The sequence below is a fragment of the Penicillium cataractarum genome (assembly GCF_028827025.1).
Source record: "Penicillium cataractarum strain IBT 29864 chromosome Unknown utg000008l, whole genome shotgun sequence".
NCBI classification, from domain to species: domain Eukaryota; kingdom Fungi; phylum Ascomycota; class Eurotiomycetes; order Eurotiales; family Aspergillaceae; genus Penicillium; species Penicillium cataractarum.
The window spans coordinates 1,360,259-1,377,571 of NW_026622744.1; the positions used below are offsets into that span (position 1 = coordinate 1,360,259).

At 52.9% G+C, this 17,313-nt stretch overlaps 10 protein-coding genes across 10 annotated transcripts; 6 read left to right on the forward strand and 4 right to left on the reverse strand.

Moving 5' to 3' along the window:
- Positions 1-12: 12 nt before the first annotated feature.
- On the forward strand, positions 13-387 carry N7496_009614 (Tim10/DDP family zinc finger protein; the record flags this gene model as incomplete). The annotated part of the gene is made up of 2 exons (XM_056702528.1): positions 13-110; positions 201-387. The coding sequence occupies 2 exons, from the start codon at positions 13-15 to the stop codon at positions 385-387; spliced, it is 285 nt and encodes a 94-aa protein (XP_056551528.1).
- Positions 388-728: 341 nt separating this feature from the next.
- Positions 729-3,293, reverse strand: N7496_009615 (putative Sin3 complex subunit (Stb2); the record flags this gene model as incomplete). The annotated part of the gene is made up of 1 exon (XM_056702529.1): positions 729-3,293. One exon carries the CDS (start codon positions 3,291-3,293, stop codon positions 729-731), a length of 2,565 nt encoding a protein of 854 aa, XP_056551529.1.
- A 635-nt stretch (positions 3,294-3,928) lies between these two features.
- N7496_009616 (uncharacterized protein) lies at positions 3,929-4,129 on the reverse strand (the record flags this gene model as incomplete). The annotated part of the gene is made up of 1 exon (XM_056702530.1): positions 3,929-4,129. One exon carries the CDS (start codon positions 4,127-4,129, stop codon positions 3,929-3,931), a length of 201 nt encoding a protein of 66 aa, XP_056551530.1.
- Positions 4,130-4,863: 734 nt separating this feature from the next.
- N7496_009617 (ubiquitin-protein ligase RMD5) lies at positions 4,864-6,374 on the forward strand (the record flags this gene model as incomplete). Its single annotated transcript, XM_056702531.1, has 4 exons — positions 4,864-4,984; positions 5,084-5,211; positions 5,299-6,087; positions 6,156-6,374. The coding sequence occupies 4 exons, from the start codon at positions 4,864-4,866 to the stop codon at positions 6,372-6,374; spliced, it is 1,257 nt and encodes a 418-aa protein (XP_056551531.1).
- A 761-nt stretch (positions 6,375-7,135) lies between these two features.
- Positions 7,136-8,231, forward strand: N7496_009618 (BTB/POZ domain-containing protein; the record flags this gene model as incomplete). The annotated part of the gene is made up of 2 exons (XM_056702532.1): positions 7,136-7,332; positions 7,457-8,231. 2 exons carry the CDS (start codon positions 7,136-7,138, stop codon positions 8,229-8,231), a joined length of 972 nt encoding a protein of 323 aa, XP_056551532.1.
- Positions 8,232-8,560: 329 nt separating this feature from the next.
- Positions 8,561-8,800, reverse strand: N7496_009619 (uncharacterized protein; the record flags this gene model as incomplete). Its single annotated transcript, XM_056702533.1, has 1 exon — positions 8,561-8,800. The coding sequence occupies one exon, from the start codon at positions 8,798-8,800 to the stop codon at positions 8,561-8,563; it is 240 nt and encodes a 79-aa protein (XP_056551533.1).
- Positions 8,801-8,852: 52 nt separating this feature from the next.
- csn12 lies at positions 8,853-10,506 on the reverse strand (the record flags this gene model as incomplete). The annotated part of the gene is made up of 6 exons (XM_056702534.1): positions 8,853-8,939; positions 9,002-9,422; positions 9,476-9,537; positions 9,603-9,755; positions 9,814-9,886; positions 9,941-10,506. The coding sequence occupies 6 exons, from the start codon at positions 10,504-10,506 to the stop codon at positions 8,853-8,855; spliced, it is 1,362 nt and encodes a 453-aa protein (XP_056551534.1).
- Positions 10,507-11,315: 809 nt separating this feature from the next.
- Positions 11,316-11,977, forward strand: N7496_009621 (60S ribosomal protein eL20; the record flags this gene model as incomplete). The annotated part of the gene is made up of 3 exons (XM_056702535.1): positions 11,316-11,519; positions 11,587-11,763; positions 11,822-11,977. The coding sequence occupies 3 exons, from the start codon at positions 11,316-11,318 to the stop codon at positions 11,975-11,977; spliced, it is 537 nt and encodes a 178-aa protein (XP_056551535.1).
- A 743-nt stretch (positions 11,978-12,720) lies between these two features.
- Positions 12,721-13,893, forward strand: N7496_009622 (cytochrome b5 reductase family protein; the record flags this gene model as incomplete). The annotated part of the gene is made up of 4 exons (XM_056702536.1): positions 12,721-12,765; positions 12,855-13,128; positions 13,188-13,262; positions 13,325-13,893. The coding sequence occupies 4 exons, from the start codon at positions 12,721-12,723 to the stop codon at positions 13,891-13,893; spliced, it is 963 nt and encodes a 320-aa protein (XP_056551536.1).
- Positions 13,894-15,099: 1,206 nt separating this feature from the next.
- N7496_009623 (uncharacterized protein) lies at positions 15,100-16,451 on the forward strand (the record flags this gene model as incomplete). Its single annotated transcript, XM_056702537.1, has 2 exons — positions 15,100-15,171; positions 15,663-16,451. The coding sequence occupies 2 exons, from the start codon at positions 15,100-15,102 to the stop codon at positions 16,449-16,451; spliced, it is 861 nt and encodes a 286-aa protein (XP_056551537.1).
- Positions 16,452-17,313: the final 862 nt, after the last annotated feature.

Below are 17,313 nucleotides of genomic sequence, written 5' to 3' on the forward strand. Positions count from 1 at the left end.
TCAACCGTCACAATGTCCTTCCTCTTCGGTGGCCAGCCCAAGATGTCCTCCGAGCAGAAGATTGCTGCCGCCGAGACTGAAGTCGAGATGATCTCCGACATGTTCACCCGGTAAGATACTTATACCCTCCTCACACATCGCATCTCCAAATCCCGATGATCCCTCCTCCGCAACCGACGCCTCTAACCAACGTTTCACAGCCTCACCGAGTCCTGCACCAAGAAGTGTATCCCCACCGACTACCGCGAGGGTGACCTGAACAAGGGCGAGTCCGTCTGCCTGGACCGCTGCGTCTCCAAGTTCTTCGACGTCAACATCAAGGTTAGCGAGAAGATGCAGCAGGGCGCTGGTCAGCAGCAGGGTGGTGGTATGGGCTTCGGCATGTAAAGTGTCCAACCCCAGAATATGATATCCTAGCAATGGTGGAAGAACTGGAGGATTGGGAGACATGGATGTTGACAAGGCCCCTGAGTGCCGAGCACGATGGTCTTGCCACGTCAATCGCATTGCCCAACTACCCGGTGGTTTTGTTTGATTTACGTCGTGATGGAAACACCGTTTTATATCATCACAAGTTTCTTTTTATTATTCAGTCGGCGCGGAACGCCGGCGTCTATGTACAATAGGAAAAAAGGGGGGAATTGGGGGACAATTTACAAAGAAAAACATGGGAAAAATCACCCCTATCATACAAAATCGTCCCATGTCGGGTCGTAAGACGTTCAACGTCACTGCGCCGTAAAGCCAATAGACCGCCGTAACCAAGTCATCCAAGAAATGCCATGTTCCTCTTCGCCCTGGAGTAAGCCCTTGATCCGGGTTTCCACATTCACGATATGACGCTCGAAATCACTGAGGCCTTCTTCCATGTCTTCGACCTTGGACTCGAGGACGTGGAGCTCATAGTCTAGTTTGGCGCCTAGCAATTCCACGCGCTTCATGGTATCGCTGAGATGGGCGTGTTCGTCGGTAACGAGGTCGCTAGATCGTTCGCGTAGCCGCTGGTAATCGCCGAATCGTTCTAGGTATACGGCGTTGAGCTCTTCGTGGCGCTCGTACAGGATGTTGTTCAATCCATCGACGGAATCCACCTGGCGCTCGACCCATGGGACGGTATGTTCGCTAAGCTCCAAGATGCGTGCGCTGAAAATTCGCGCGTCGGATGAAAGCATGTCTTCTTGGACAATGGCTTCTTCGAGGTTCGTCGTGTCTTTAATCCTTGGTTGCGTGCCCAGCGGGTCCCAGGTGAGTACGACTTCTTCGACATTGCTAAAGGACAAATGCCGCGGGCAAGAATCATCACGTCGTTGGTCTTCGTTGTCAATGGCTCGGAGTTCTTCGCAACTTTGCGGGCGGCGAAGAGCCATCATAGCCAAGTTTGAGCTAGGATCTTCTCTTTCTTGTCCTCGTTCACTGGATGCAGCGGTAGACCGGGTCCTGACGCGTTCTATATCCGATTCCTCCTCTATCGTTGGGATCGGTTGCAGGTCTGATAATTGGTCTGCTCGTTCCGACTGCTCCTCCGTGTCCTCTGTAGACGGGACGGTCTCGACGTGAATTTCAGGAGGCTTGACCTCGGTGCCGGGTTCGACCGTGGTGGGAGGTTGGACATTCTGCTCGTCCTCTGGTCGAGTTACAAACTCTTCTCCCGTCTTTGCTTCCGATCGTCCAGAGCCATTCTTGGATTTCTGGGCAGATGTCTCCGTATCGCTGTCAATCTGAGGCTGATACGCAATATCATGGGTCACATCCACTCCTTCGCGAGAATGTTTTTGGTGATGTGAACGCAAGCCTGGCAGCCCGACTGCATCCTTAAATCGACCGAGACCAGCCCGGGCATCCGAGACTCTACCGCTAACACCCTTTTTGCGTTGGTCTCTCTCCTCCGTAACCAACGAGTCTGGTGCTTTCCATTGTCGATCAAGTCCAGAAGCCACACGCTCAGCATGCAACTCTTCCGTGGAGTGCTTTTTCCGACTCGTCCAGACATACCCGCCCTGGTCATCAGCCGTAAACATCATATCGGTGCCGGAGCCAAGGGTAGGATCTAGGCCGCTTTTGCGTGTCTTTCCAAGCCACAGCCATTTAGCCCTGGAACCGTAGACGCACTGGACAAAGTTATCGAGGTCGAGGGTCTCGATATCTGCAATTCCGCCCTTTTCGCGGCCGCGCACCATACCCATGACCATTTCACCACCTTGTCCACTGAGTTCCGTCATGGTCGACTTGATCGCGTCCGTCCACCCTTCTGCATTTGCAGCTTTGGTGGTCGCACGGTGCAATCTGTCCAAGGTTCGCCGGTCCAGTCGGCGGGAACGGTTCATCTTTTGCGCCTTTTGAAACCCACCGATACCCCTCTTAAGGTTAACGATGTCAAAGGCGTCCTTGCCTACGGGTGCGCCGTAGGCATGTAGTCGATTGCGGGCTCCCAAAAGCGTCCCCAGCAACGCTGCGACACTAGTTGGTCCCAACACGCCATCACTCGGTTCAATGTTGTACAAGTCGGTTCCGATATCTGCCCACCAGTCACTGATAGCCTTCTCCGTCACATCACAGAGTAGACCATCCACGTACTCGGGGGCCAACTTGTCGAACACCATCAACGCAATTTGGCACTGCTTGACCAGCTCAGTGACCGCGGTATAGAATGTGACTCGCTCACTCGTGCGATACAGCTGATGAAACTTGGCTTCTGTGGCTGCCGACGGGGGTTGCAGTTTCAGGCCCGCGCGACCAGCGCACCCAAGCCGTTTTAAGTCCTCGTTGACAATAAAGTCGTCTCGATGTTTCTTGATGTCACCCTCTGGCACCGGAATGATGGTCAAGGCTGACGGGAATGTTCCCAAGTCCGTGACCATGATCGTCCCTAGCGGTGTCTCTTTCCTCCGCGCGCAGGATTGCTCCACAGCGTCAAAGTACATCCGCAACCGAGGCGACCATGTTGACTCGTCCGTCGGGACACTGAGCACTCCCACGACCACTGTATGTGATGGATCCCCGGTGTAGGTCGAGATGACAAAGGTAGGATGCTGTCGCGAGCAGGCCCATTGTTCCACAATATATATTTCGTATCCTTGCAGGGTCTCGCGGCGCTGCAGCACATCGGTGGAAGGATCTTCTTCGAGGTATCGGAGGGCAACCGGGTCGGTGAAGATGAGTCTCTGGTGACCCTGGGTTCTGGGACGAGGGTCTGGGCCATTTGTGTTCGATGCGGGGCTGACACGCATGCTGTCGGACGCTTTGGTGGAATCACGGCGACCGACCAGCGGTGCAGGTGGTGCGTTGGACTGCATGGCCGATGTTGGTCAACGCGCAGGGCTGCGGACGACTGTCCACGCAGTCCAAGAACAAATTTTCGAGTTGTTCAGAAGAGGAGGAGGTAGGACACCATTTGAGCTTAGGCAAGTCCACCGCCACCAACGGCTTCGGTCACCTACCAGGGAGGCGCCAAGCTTCTGTTGAGATCCTCCTGCAGTACGAGTCAGGCGGAGGCCACGAGAACATATCCCGGTATTTGCTGTTGATGCATCGTCCAGCCCTGGTACTGGCGACTGAGGTAAAGGGCAAAAGGGTGTCGCAGACACTGTCAACGTCGAGGTATCAAGCTTGGTGAACCCTCGGACCCTGCAGAAAGGCCGACGTCACTGGATGCGGGCGGTGAGGGTATCAGGCACCAACAGAGAGCTTCAACCACGCAAGGAGGGTTCAGGGACAGAGCTACACAAGTGTCGAGTAAGGGTCTTGGTTACTGAACAAGATCTAGCGTCGCATATGGTGTAATTACTCGGTTGTACGAAGGACTTGTTTACTCGACGCGAGTCACGCCGTAGGGGTACTCTATAGTCTATCGTCTAGAAGCCTGAACGCGGGCGAAGCAACACGACTGGACCTCTGGAGCATCATCTACATTTATACGCAACTCTCTTCTCTAAGGACCACCAACTTGGGTGGCAACAGTAGTGAAAAGAAGACCGAGACAGCGCTGATCAGGCCGGCCACATCCCAAATGGTAGGGCCATGTCTGAACGAGCACCGAATCCAAGCCCGATGGCTGAACAGCCAAGGGACTTGGGGCAACTTGTTTGTTCAAAAATTCCTGTCCGATCCGAAGACCAGACAGAGTGGTCATTTTGGTAGTTTTCAACTAGCAAAAACACGATCTCGGATGTCTCCTCACTGATACGTGTAAAACCCGTGCACTAGGATGAGAAAAGAAAGAAAAAAGAGGAGGAAAGGGGGAAGAGAGGAGGAAGTATTTATAGGCGTCCGGGGACGGCACTAGTGTAAGCGAGAGTGGGGCTAGTCCCATTTTGAAAAGCATGTGATTGGTCAAGTGGGACGCCCGACCCATGGATGACTCATCGTTATTTTTTGCCTTGCCCAAAGGGGACTAGTGTCGTTTGGATAGCAATCAGCTGGTGGTCAATCCAAGCTCGGCTTATCATACAAATCATGCTGAGACATTGTAGAGGACCAGATGGTACATTATGTGGAGAAACTGCATATCTAGACTAACGAAGTTCGATTTACCCGCAATCTTTTATCCCTTCAGTCGAACCAGTTGTAGCAATGAGAGAGGAGTCGCGATAGTAGGTCACGTGTGTATGTCGTAACAACCGGCGATCATCCGGAACAGCTCGAGCCCGGACCCTCTGCCATTGTCCGTCGACCCGATTCACCCAACGACCCCTCGAAACACCATACGACCAGGCTCATGACAACTTCACCGAGTCTGTAGGGTACTCGAGAGACCAGCTATAATCTCCCTCCTCGTTACCGGTTCCTCTCTATGGCACTGGGATGCCTTGTCGGGCGGTAACCTGATCATCTCCGCATCGAGTACTCCGCAGCCCGTACGCCACCATGGATCTGGTACAGAAGGAGCATGACCGGCTTCTGAAGAGGTTAAGGACCTCCCAGGGCATCAATAATGTCCAGGCCACTATTGATCTACTCCTGTCTGCCCGAAATACCATTGCTGCCGGTTAGTCAAAGCTGCCGTCGAGGAGATCGTGGGACTCGGGAGAGACCGTTCCGCGGGGAAGTTCTACTCACTGACTGAACTCGCCCTTCTTCTATATAGACCCCAACCAGGCAGCAGTGACCTTGACCAAACTACAAAATCCCGTCAAGGCATCCTTCAACTCAATCAATGACAGTCTGAAAGAAACCCATGGCGGCCTTAACAAATACACAAAGTCCCTCGATAAGGTACATACATCGCTCTCTCTGTCAGCCTGACCTATACAACCACACACCTCTTCTCCAGGCTGCATGCTGAAACTTTCCCCACCTCAGCTCTTCAAGGATAGGCCCCTCCCTAGCACTGAGCACGATGTCCTCTCCGAACAAGAACACCTTATCAACCGCGCCATCGCCATGCACCTCCTCCGCGAAGGTCAGTTCTCCGTCGCAGCCACCTTCCTCTCCGAAATCTCCGAGAAGAAAGCCACCATGCATACCCACGAGTCCCCTTCCTCCTCCTCCGCGGCCGCCACCCCCGAATCAGTCAGTAGCCTCTTCAACCTTGACGAGGTCCCCTCCCCGGAGATCCGCAAAGAGTTCGCCTCCATGTATTATATCCTCTCTCAGATGAAAGAGCAAAGGAACCTCCTCCCGGCCATCGAATGGTCTCGAGAGAATCGCGAGGCACTAGAAGCCCGCGGTAGCAATCTGGAATTCGAACTGTGTCGCTTACAGTTTGTCTGGCTCTACCATGGCGAGTCAGATACCCCAGTAGGCAATCATATCCCGGGCAACTGGAGCGCGGCTATGGCCTACGCGAAGCGGGAGTTCCATACTTTTCTCCCACGATACCTCCGTGAGGTGCAGCAGTTGATGGGAGCCATGGCCTTTTGCCCGAACCTGCAGGGCTCGCCGTATTCGGCGATTTTCAACAACTCGTCGGCGTGGGACGATGTGGCCCAGTTCTTTACTCGTGAGTTCTGTTCACTGCTAGGTCTGTCAGCGGACTCGCCACTTTACATTGCCGCAACTGCCGGCGCGATTGCGCTGCCTACACTGCTGAAGCTGCAGACAATTATGAAGGCGAAGCGCACGGAGTGGACGAGCGAGAACGAGCTACCGGTGAGTTCCAACCATAGAAGCTGCCGCAAGAAAATGCGAACGACCGGACTAACATGGGTACTGAACAGGTCGAAATCTCACTTCCACCATCTTACCTCTTCCACTCGATCTTTGTCTGTCCCGTTTCCAAGGAGCAGGCCACTGATCAGAACCCGCCCATGATGATGCCATGCGGGCACGTCATCGCAGAAGAGTCTCTTAAGCGCCTCAGTAAAGGCAGCCGGTTCAAGTGTCCCTACTGCCCGAACGAAAGTCACATGAAAGACGCCCGGAAGGTATTCCTCTGACGAGCTGGCTTGTCAAGGTTTTTCATTCCTGGGTCTGCCGGCTTCAAGTAATTTCTGGATTGGCGTTAGGGGAGAATATCGGCGTTTCATCTGGAGGCTTTCTTGTCAATGTTTCTTTCCCCTTTTTGTTTTTCACCTCTCTCTCGCTCTCAATCCTTGTCATTTATTTCCCTGGGTTCTCATTAAACCCAACACTTGAACGTAGGCAATGCCAGATGATCGGCCTCCACCAGGCCAACATTTCATTTCCCAGTCTCCACTTCAAGCTCCCCCTAATCCCGCCGAGGCAGCCTAAGTCCCAAAGAGACCCCCTGATCCAGTCCAACCTGAACTCTGACTGGCTCCCTCAACCACGCTATTCGAGCTAACGGATCCCGTGACCACGCGCTCATTTGGCGACACATCACTTGGGCTCCATCCCCCTTTGTACGCGTTTCAAACCTGTCATAACGCGTCGAGGACTGATCTCTTGCCAGAAATGGTTATATTAGCTGCGCGGATCTGCGGCGGGGACTATGCAGGTACCGTATATAACCAGCGTCCAGCGCCGTGTCTTGTACAAGCATGACAGAACATGACCTGTCGAACTTGTATGAAAGTTTTCTTTCTCCTCAGCCCGGGTGGAAGCTCTACTCGGCGTAGACGTATAAATAGCTGGTCAACCCCCCTGAATCGTGGCCACGATTCTGCTTCCATATCATCCTCTTTCCTGTTCTTAATCCCGCGTCTGTCTTTAGTGTCTGGAATTCACGCTTTTCGCAATGGATGATCGATATCGCAAACGAGCAATGCTCGCGAGAAAGCCTGCCCCTGCTCCTGCTCCAGTCGCAAACTTCTCGAGGTATCGCGCTGCGAAAGCCTCGGCTATTCGGTCGAGGAGAAACCTGCGAGATAGCTCCAGTTCTGGCAGTTCAAGACGCTTGGAGAAGAGGAGACCGGCGTGTCCACCAGATGTATCGTAAGTCCTCTATGCTCAAGCGCATCTTCCAATTCAATTACTATATCTTCCAATCTATCATCAAATCCGCCTTTTCCTCCTTCCAATCCCCCAATACATCCATCACTAACTCACTCACCAGAAGTCCAAACCGACGTCCCTCCTCTCCCATCGTAATGCTCCGCGTGGGCCCTCAACAACGCCTCTTCGCCGCCCACGAATCCATCCTCAGCGCATCCCCCTCCTTCGCAGCCCACTGCGCCTCGCAAATCCCCAGTCCCCCTCCCCCATCTCACCCACACATCACAACACCCAGCAAGCGCATCGACCTCCCAGACGAAAACCCCGAAGTCCTCTCTTGCGTCCTCGAATACCTCTACAAAGGCGACTACACACCCCGCCTCGTCCACAATCCCATCAAAGGAACCTGGACTCTAGACGACGACATCCTCCCTCCACAAACAACAACCTCCACAGCTGCAAACGCAGGCGCAGCACCAAGTATAAACGCCACCCTCTCCCCCAACGCAGTAATATACCACCACGCTGTCCCAGAAACCCCCATCCTCCGCGACACAGCCGTCTACTGCGCTGCACTAACATACCGCCTCCCGTCACTTGCGCGACTGGCCCTGCGCAAGCAGGGACTGCACATGGGTATACCGTGTCGAACGATTCTGGCGAGTGCGCGATTTGCGTATGCGCATACGCCGGAGACAGAGTCCAGACTGCGGGCGCATTATTTGGCGCTTATTATTCGGTGTCGGGGCACGTTTAAGAGGAGTGGGACTATGCAGGTTGAGATGGAGAAGGGGGGGAGGTTGTTTTTTGATTTGTTTGTTGCTATGTGTAATCATATGGTGAGTTTATGCTTGAGGCTCCCTGGTGGATTTGACTGGATTGCTGATTTGATTGATTAGGATGATGTTTTTCCGTCGGCTATGTCGGTTTGTAGTACGGCGGTGCCGGAGTATGGACAGGGTTGCTAGGTTGGATTTTGAGGGTTGTACTTTACTAGGGTTGGGATCTTTTCGGTGTATGGGCTTTCTTCTTACCACCTGCAGGAGCAGGGATCTAATGGTTTATACCCATGTACAACTATAATATTATCAACGGTAAGGGCAGAATGAAGTAGGAATGCAGATATGTTTGAATCTAAAATATGAAGGTGAATCCGTGGTGTTCAGTCCTCTTAGTATCATATCCATCGTAGACCAATATGCACGTAGCAATTGTAGCAGTCGTTATGCTACTTCTGGAGCGGGAGAAGGAATGTGACATGAGGCTGGTCGGATGCTTGGGCAGGTTTCTCGAGCCTCGAGTTCATCGACATCTCCGTGGTGCGGCTAAATCCAGCTTGGGCAATGGGTTTGAATTTCCATGATAAGATGAGAATGTCGGTGAGCCTTTGTAGTGGGGAGTTTTCAGTCTTCCGTGGACTGTGGTGTAGCTGGGACTTCCAGACGCGCAGGTAAAGCCACTCGCTCATCGCGGTTGGCATTTTTCAAACCTTTGAGCAAGTTCCTATGAGTGCGTCTTTCTTAGACGCCGGTGCCTGGGAAAGCTGTATTATTCTTGCTCAGGACGATCATCCCGCGTTCACGCGCAATATAGCCCTTCATGAGACCCTATAAATCATTATCAGCCAATGCACCTTTGGAGCCCCCGTGAAAGCACAAGAGATACTAACCTTGTAAATGAGGTTGGCCAGTAAGCACTCGACCTCGTCAATATCCACCCGTGTTCGACCTGTTGCATGGGTTCCAATTCTCAACGCAGCCGCAAACTCGGCCACGGGCACTCGGGTTCGCCGAATAGGAGGCTGGCCATCTTTGGGCTCTTCAAATCCACCAGCAATAAAGACCTTTCGGAAAAGATTGCGCAGCGCAATATCGCGTCCACGCTCTAGCGGGAGATAGATGCGTCGCTTGACAAATTCTGCTTCTCCGGCAGACATGGCTTGATCAAAGCCGACGAGGTCACCCTTGCGAATGCAATTGGACAAGGGACGGAAGAGTTGCTCTAATCGGGGGAAAGGCGCAAGAAGTTGTTTGCTGGGGAGGGTGTGGGTGGTCACCAGATGGCAAGGAATCAGGTATGTAAGAATCAGCCTAGAGAAACATGTAAGCAATGGCCATATTGCGGAAAAGGGATGAATACCCACTCTCGATTCTTATAAGCACCACGGTGACACATTCTCCAAGCAGTAGTGAGGTGCTCCTCAGCCTGAAAGAAATACATCGAATTAGACTCGTCCTCCCGTTGTTTCTTAGCCAAAGGCAGTTCCATACCTGTGTGTACTGCTCATCCAAAAAGTGGATGACTCCGAGATAGTACTCAAATGTAACGATGTGAGACTTTGGGAATGCGCTAAGCGGTGGCAGCTCATGGGATTGCGCATTGATTGCGCGCAGCAAGTTCTTCGTAAGGCCAACCGAGTTGATCTGTATCGAGTTAGTAATCGCTCAGGGTGGAGCTTCGGTAGAAGTTGATCATGCTTACCTTAAAGTAAGTCTTGAAAAGCAGGTTGGTAGTTTCGTAGATTCCCCACTTCCGTGACTCCTCAATGGGGGCGCTAAATCTATCAGCAAATCGTACGTGCAACTCAAGAGCCCAGGACTCGACTCACCGATCACTCAAACAAAGAGTAAACATCCGATTAATGATCCGTGCAGCTTCCTCCAAGTTTGCATTTTTCTCTACATCCACCGCAAGATCATCCTGGAAGCCAAAGTCCGAGGAGCCCTGCGACGCAACCTCCAGGTCTGCCTTGATCGCAAAGGTTCGTAGAAATTTGCCGACCGTGTACAAGCACGGCAGTGTCCATGCAGGAAGACCATTCGATCCGGCATACCCTTTGATAAGGGCATTGGAAACCTTCTTCCAGGCAGTGAAGATTGCAGTTGCACTGGCTCCAGGGTGCCGGCCCTCGCACCTTAGCACCTCCCCCACTGCTTCCCAGTATGCCGCGAAGATATCAACCCAGGCAGCTTGTTCATTTTTCGGTACTTTCAGGTTTTTGCCGTGGAAGAGGTTTGAGTGGAGGTCTTGGGTGAGGTATTGAATGTTCGTGTATTGGTAGAAAGATCGCAGCCGATCTGGGTTATTCGAGGTCGCAATTGGCGTCAGGACTGCGGCGAGATCGGGCCCTGAAGCAATGCTGTAGGCATGTCTAAACTCGTTGGCAAGCTGCATAGTTCAATTGCCCAAGCACGGGTTCGATATCCCGACTAGTTGAAATGTGTGTGGGGAAGCGCGGTTGAACTTGGCAGAGGTACTTGGAGTGTCGAAGAAGCAGTAAACTACCAAGTCGCGGGTACACTTGGAATGAGCCGATGGCAGGCAGAGTGGGGCGCATTATGGCCGTGCAGATACCTGTGGCGGTGAAGCCCTCCCCCGAAGCCCCAAGTGTGGCTGGTGAGGAAAGTTCCCTTTTAGGTTAGCGTGTTTCGAAGGGGCCTCCACTCGCTTAACCGAAGGGCGGTAGCCCTAAGCACATTGCAACACAATCTTTGATTTCTCTCCCGCCGGCACCACTAACGACTCAACCACCACAGCGACAATCACAGTACGTGCTGCCCCCATTCGATCAGTTACGAGACCACTGCTAACATTTATCCTTCCAGATGGGTAAGTGACCTTTTTTCGATATTCCAGCGATTTCCTCGAGACGACTACGGTGTGTGCGATACGGTCCGGCGAAATTCTACACAAGAACGAACAACTTTGGATACCGACACGAGATCATTGGGAAAGATATTCAAACAAAAACAACTATGGAGGAGGCGTCGTCAATTCAATCAGAAATCATTGCGAAGGAGGAGAGCACACGGCGCTGTCGAAAAAGAACACGGCTGGCCCATCTCGAAATTTTCAACTCACACCACCAAAACGTCTACCCCCTTTCGTTTCCTAGGGATTCACCTTCCGCAATCGCGCGCACCGTTTAATCACCACGAGGAAATCAGCATTGGAAATCAAAACTCAACACTCAAACCGGAGCAATGACTGACGGATCTTCAGGGCGTCTTAACGAGTACCAGGTTATCGGGCGTCACCTGCCCACCGAGGCGAACCCCACGCCCAAGCTGTACCGCATGCGCATCTTTGCGCCCAACACCGTTGTGGCCAAGTCGCGCTTCTGGTACTTCATGGCTTCTCTCCGCAAGCTGAAGAAGGCCAACGGCGAGATTGTCAGCCTGAACACCGTACGTGGAGGAAACCTGCCAATCCAGACACTTCTCCCCTCGATCTCCTACTTACTCTTTCATATAGATTACCGAGAAGCGTCCCCTCAAGGTCAAGAACTTCGGTATCTGGCTCCGCTACAACTCCCGCTCCGGTACCCACAACATGTACAAGGAGTTCCGTGAGATGTCCCGCACTGAGGCCGTCGAGGCTCTCTACCAGGACATGGCTGCCCGCCACCGTGCTCGCTTCGGTTCCATCCACGTACGTTTCGACTCTGTTGGCAGTTTCAATATCAAATACTCACCATTCTTCAATACAGATCCTTAAGGTTGTTGAGGTCACCGACACCGACAGCATCCGCCGCCCCTACATCAAGCAGCTCCTCTCCAAGAACCTCAAGTTCCCCCTGCCCCACCGCTCCGCCAACCCGGGCAAGAAGCTGTACGCTTACTCTCGTCCCTCCACCTTTGCTTAAATGTGATGTTTTGGGGTTTTCGGGAATGGCGTGTGAGGATGAAATAACTGCGATATGGCCAATAGCATGCATGAAAGATACTGGTCGCGCGGAAAACGGCCTGTGTGTACTCAGTTATGGGAGATGGTTTGGATGTCGCTAGTCCCGTGTAGTGGCGTCCGAGGATGAAATCAAAAAATCATCGGGTTCAAGTTCAGTCTTGTGCATTGCATTCCAGTAGTTTGGATTCCATCGGAAAGTTGTATATGATTATAGACGACCTTTACATCTGGCTACGCGACGATTATGCTCAAGCAGTCTAGACCTTGCCATATAGTACATGTGTATCATATTTCTCCGAGACACTATGATCTTTTGCTGGATCTAGCCTTATTTACTTCGGGGATTCGACATGCCCGAGTCCGAGCCCGAGCTCCCGGTAAGCCTGGGGAGGTTTCTAAGCATAAGCGGATCCCGGAGTATCAAGAATATCCCAAGCCAATTCTAGCTACGACGCCGGAGATAATCGTAAATTAAACCAATAAAATGCAAATGCCATCAAGACAGTCGACTCCATCCTCCATGTAAGAGCGAAACTCGTTATATCCGCTGTGCCAGGAACCGCTATTGCGTCATTGCGCTGGGGGTGGACAACCGAGCGCCTGTCCGCTTTCATTCCGATTTCTTCCCCCTCTGGCCCTCCTCCAAACAATTCCATCTTTCCACCCCCAATTGTCCTACCATCCGTTCAATTCAAAGTCACAATGTTCGCTCGCCAGAGTTTCCGCTGTGCGCAGCCCCTGAAGCAGGTAAGCCTTGCGCTTGATCGTCAATTGTCCGCGCAAAAGAAAAAAAAATACAAGAAACCAGGTCTAACCAGTTGCTGCGTAATTGCTAGAGCTTCCGCAAGTACTCTACTGAGGGAGCTCCCAAGAAGTCCAACCTTACCCCAATCTACGTCGCTGTCGGCCTCGCCGGTGCCGGTGTCGGTCTCTACCGTTACAGCTCCAGCTCCGCCCCTGTTGCCATCAAGCTCGAGGACCGCCCCAAGGTCTTCACTGGTGACTGGGTTGACCTCAAGCTTGCCAGCGTCGAGACTCTGAGCCACAACACTAAGCGATTCCGCTTTGAGTTTGACGACAAGGAGGCTGTCTCTGGTCTTCCCGTTGCCTGTTGGCTCTACCCCTCCCTTCGTGCAGGTCAAACTCCACTGCTGACACCTGAACTATAGCCGCTCTTCTGGCCAAGTACAAGCCCGAGGGTGAGAAGGCTGTCCTCCGTCCCTACACTCCTACCAGCGATGAAGGTATGATCTCATTCTCGCCCTTGAAATTCGCCAATTGGGCTCAACTCACTCTCCCCTTCTAGACACCCCCGGCTACCTCGAGCTCGTGGTCAAGGCCTACCCCGGTGGCCCCATGTCCGAGCACCTCCACTCAATGAACGTCAACCAGCGCCTGTCCCTCAAGGGTCCTCTCCCCAAGTACCCCTGGGAGGCTAACAAGCACGACCACATCTGCCTGATCGCCGGTGGCACCGGTATCACCCCCATGTACCAGCTGGCCCGCCAGATCTTCAAGAACCCCGAGGACCGCACCAAGGTGACTCTGGTCTTCGGCAACGTCAGCGAGGAGGACATCCTGCTGAAGAAGGAGCTGCACGAGCTGGAGAACACCTACCCCCAGCGCTTCCGTGCCTTCTACGTTCTTGACAACCCTCCCGAGGGCTGGACCGGCGGCAAGGGCTTCATCACCAAGGAGTTGTTGAAGACTGTCCTGCCCGAGCCCAAGGAGGAGAACATCAAGGTGTTCGTCTGCGGTCCTCCTGGCATGTACAAGGCTATCAGCGGTGGTAAGGTCAGCCCCAAGGACCAGGGTGAGTTGACTGGTATCCTGAAGGATCTGGGTTACAGCAAGGAGCAGGTGTTCAAGTTCTAGATGGACTCCGATTGTACCGAATTGTAGAATAGATTTTTTTTGTCCGGTCGGGGAGTGGGAGAGGGCAGAGCAGCGATGTAAATTGATGCATTGGCGCGTATTTTCCGCATTCCCCCCGGGTCGATGCGATGGTGTTTTTGATGCCATAGAATATCTGGGAAATATATTTGTACCACCTACTTCTATAAACTCTATAGTTATGTTTTTATTTACGAGTAAAGGGCTGTAGGGATGGATAACGTACGTGTAAAGTCAATTTCTTGGTGTCTAGGAGCTTAAGTGGTGGTCGCACATCAGACGGGCATGGATGACCCGATATATATCACCAACAACCACAATAACCTAGTGTTATTAGACCCCTCGAAGGGTAGATGGACTATTTATGTATTACTAAATATATTATGCGGAACACTTGAAAATGCTAATCATTAAAAAAAAATAAAATATGTCTATAACTAACTTCGCAGGGCATCAGCGAGTTTACCTATTTTCAGCTCAAAGACCCCGCGCCAGAAGGTACTTTACCCAGATAGCGGGGGAACCAAGCAAGTCATGTCACGGGGGGTCAGGTTAAGCTGGGGGTTACCCGGGTTTATGTAGGTGTGCAGCCTAATACCCTTGTTCTAGAAGTCGAGAAGGGAGGGGGGATGGAAAAAGAAACCATAGAACTACTGTAGGTCTAGAATCACGTTGCGCCAGGGAGGGGTACCGCATGACCTAAAGTCCCAGGGGACACGATAGTTAAGGTAAGCGCCCATGAAGGAGGGGAGGAGGGTTCAGCTAAAGAAATGGTGGGCTCGAGCTTTGGGGGGGGAGCCGGCTAAGCCTAAAGCAGCCATGGGCGGGTAACTGGGAGGCCGAGCCTGCCGGGGTGGTGCTTGGGGGGCTGGCTGGGTGTTTTGGGGGGGGGAACGGGGACTAGTGTTTTGGTTATTTGGGTGCCGTTGGGTTTGTGCGGCCCTCGGGGGGTTTGGGGTTTGGTGGTCAGTCTGGTGGTGGGTGACGGGGTGATGGGTTGACGGGCACGGGCAGTGCTATTTAGTGGGCCTCTTCCCTCTCCGAGCCGAAGCTCCCCCCTAATTCTTCCCTAATCCCTTTCCCCCCCCAAACTCTCAACCAAAATTTTCTTTTCTCCCTTTAACCCCTCCCCCCCCCCCCTTCCTTCCCACCACCTCACTACCGCCACCACCACCACCCATAACAATCATGACCGCTAAGCACGATTCCGAGGCCACTGTGGCCGTGAACATCGAGGAGCTCCGCAACTCCAAGGATGCTGTAAGTCATTATTCTCTCTTTACCTATCGCCTTTTCTTTCCCCGTTTTTTGTGCCTTTTCCCCCCGGTCGCGCTCTGCTTGTTCCCATGCCCAGTTGCTCCCACCGGCGCGCTCTTCTACGCGTCGCATATCAACAGAGCTTTCGCGTCCCAGTGTACAAGCTCTATGGGCCTAGCGGAGCTTTGAGTATCGATCGCAACATTGATCTCTTGCTTGAACAAGCTTTGTAATTCATTTGTTCCCTTTTGCGTGGGCAGCGCGTCTCCCAATGGGCCTGGACAGCTCCTCCCGCGCGTGTCATGTTTCCCGCAAAACCCTCCGGCCTGCTTAGCCGCCGAACCCCCGAACCCTAGCACTCCCCCAGTCCCCCGCACATTTTTGGACTCCCCCGAAGAACCCTGAAATCATGTACATGATTTGCCTCTCCCAACCCACCGCTCATAGGAAATGTCATTCTGCCATGTCTGAATATCACTAACAAAACATCCCAGGTCATCATGCGCCTCATGGCTCTGCAATCCTACATTGCCGACCTGAGCAAGGCCTACGTGGAGCACGTCAACAATGTCATCAACGGTGACTCTGCCACCATTGACATTCCCGCCATGCCCACTGGTCTGGCTTTCCACGCCGAGTCCACCCGCGCTGCTAGCCCCGGTCTCAAGTCCGAGGCTGGCGGTCTGAAGAAGCGCAAGCGTGCGCCGGTGGACCCCAACGCGCCCAAGCGTGCCCTGACTCCCTACTTCCTGTACATGCAGCAGAACCGCACCAAGATCGCCGAGGATCTGGGTGGTAGTGCTAAGCCCAAGGATGTTGCCGACGAGGGTACTCGTCGCTGGCAGACCATGGATCCCAAGGAGAAGGATGTCTACAAGGCGCAGTACCTCGAGAACTACGAGGCCTACAAGCGCGACATGGCCGCCTACAAGGCTGGTCGTAAGGCAGGCGATGACGATGCTGCCAATGATCAGCTCCAGCAGGGCATTGCCGGTGTCGAGCACGAAGAGGCCGAGTCTTCTGATGACGAGACCTCCGAGTCCGAGGAAGAGGTCGAGGAGGAATCTCCTTCCCCGCCTCAGCCCGTGAAGCAGAAGACCCCTCCTAAGAGCGCCGCTAAGCGCCGTCGTAGCGACGTCAAGGCCGTGAAGGAGGTTGTCGAGTCTCCCGTTAAGCCCGCCTCGCCCGTCAAGAAGGGTCGCAAGGCCGCCGAAGCTGCCTCGGCCAAGTCTACCCCGGCAGAGACCAAGCGCAAGACCAAGAAGCGCAAGAGCGAGGTTTAAATGAATGGAAGGAGTGAATTGTTGGAAGCGTGAAACTGTAACTGTGCACATGAAGAAGAGACGAAGGAGGTATATGATGTGATATTACTGGGAGTGATTTTCGGGTACCTATGAAGGGGGAGGGAGTCTTTTCCATTCCACTTTCTGTTCATTTTTTTCGCTTTGGAGAATAATCCGGGGATTCCAACCGGCGGGGAAGCGTGCAAGTCTTTGGGACTTTTAATGGCGAGGGCGTTTGTGTCAAAAGTGTATTTATGGAGCCTTGAAATGGGATTTGCAGTTGATTTTAAACTTGGCACTTTGTTCAAATAGCTTTTACACTTTGCCGATACAGTAGTTAACTTCCGGGCCCATCCTGAACTATAAGTCGAAGCGGGGCGAGCCGAAAGCTGTATAGCACTACATCAGTATACGAGAACTACATAGTAGTACTAGTAAGTAGTTGTATACAAATACGAATATGCCACCAATAAAACCATCAAGTTATACTCCCCTGTCATCCACTTATCATCACCCATCAACCAGTCATTCCTGGGAAACCGAGCCAGTCACAATACTCTCTCCAATTCCCAATTGCCCAATTCCGCTTAGCAACGCCGTGACTAACACGGCCGAGCGCCCCGCCCAGAACAAGCCATTCGGTGATTCCACTCGCCCAATCGCCCATCGGACAAGGCTTATCTCGAGCGGGCCTGTACACTATTCTAGTGCTCTCGACCTTCTTATCGCCGGACTACGGCAGTCGACGGGGGAAAAAAACCGAACCAGAAAAAAAAATAGCGATTAAAGAGGAACTACAACCTCCCCCGAATCCGATTGACATCCACCCCACATTCTCTTCGCCCGTTTGGCTTTTTTCCTT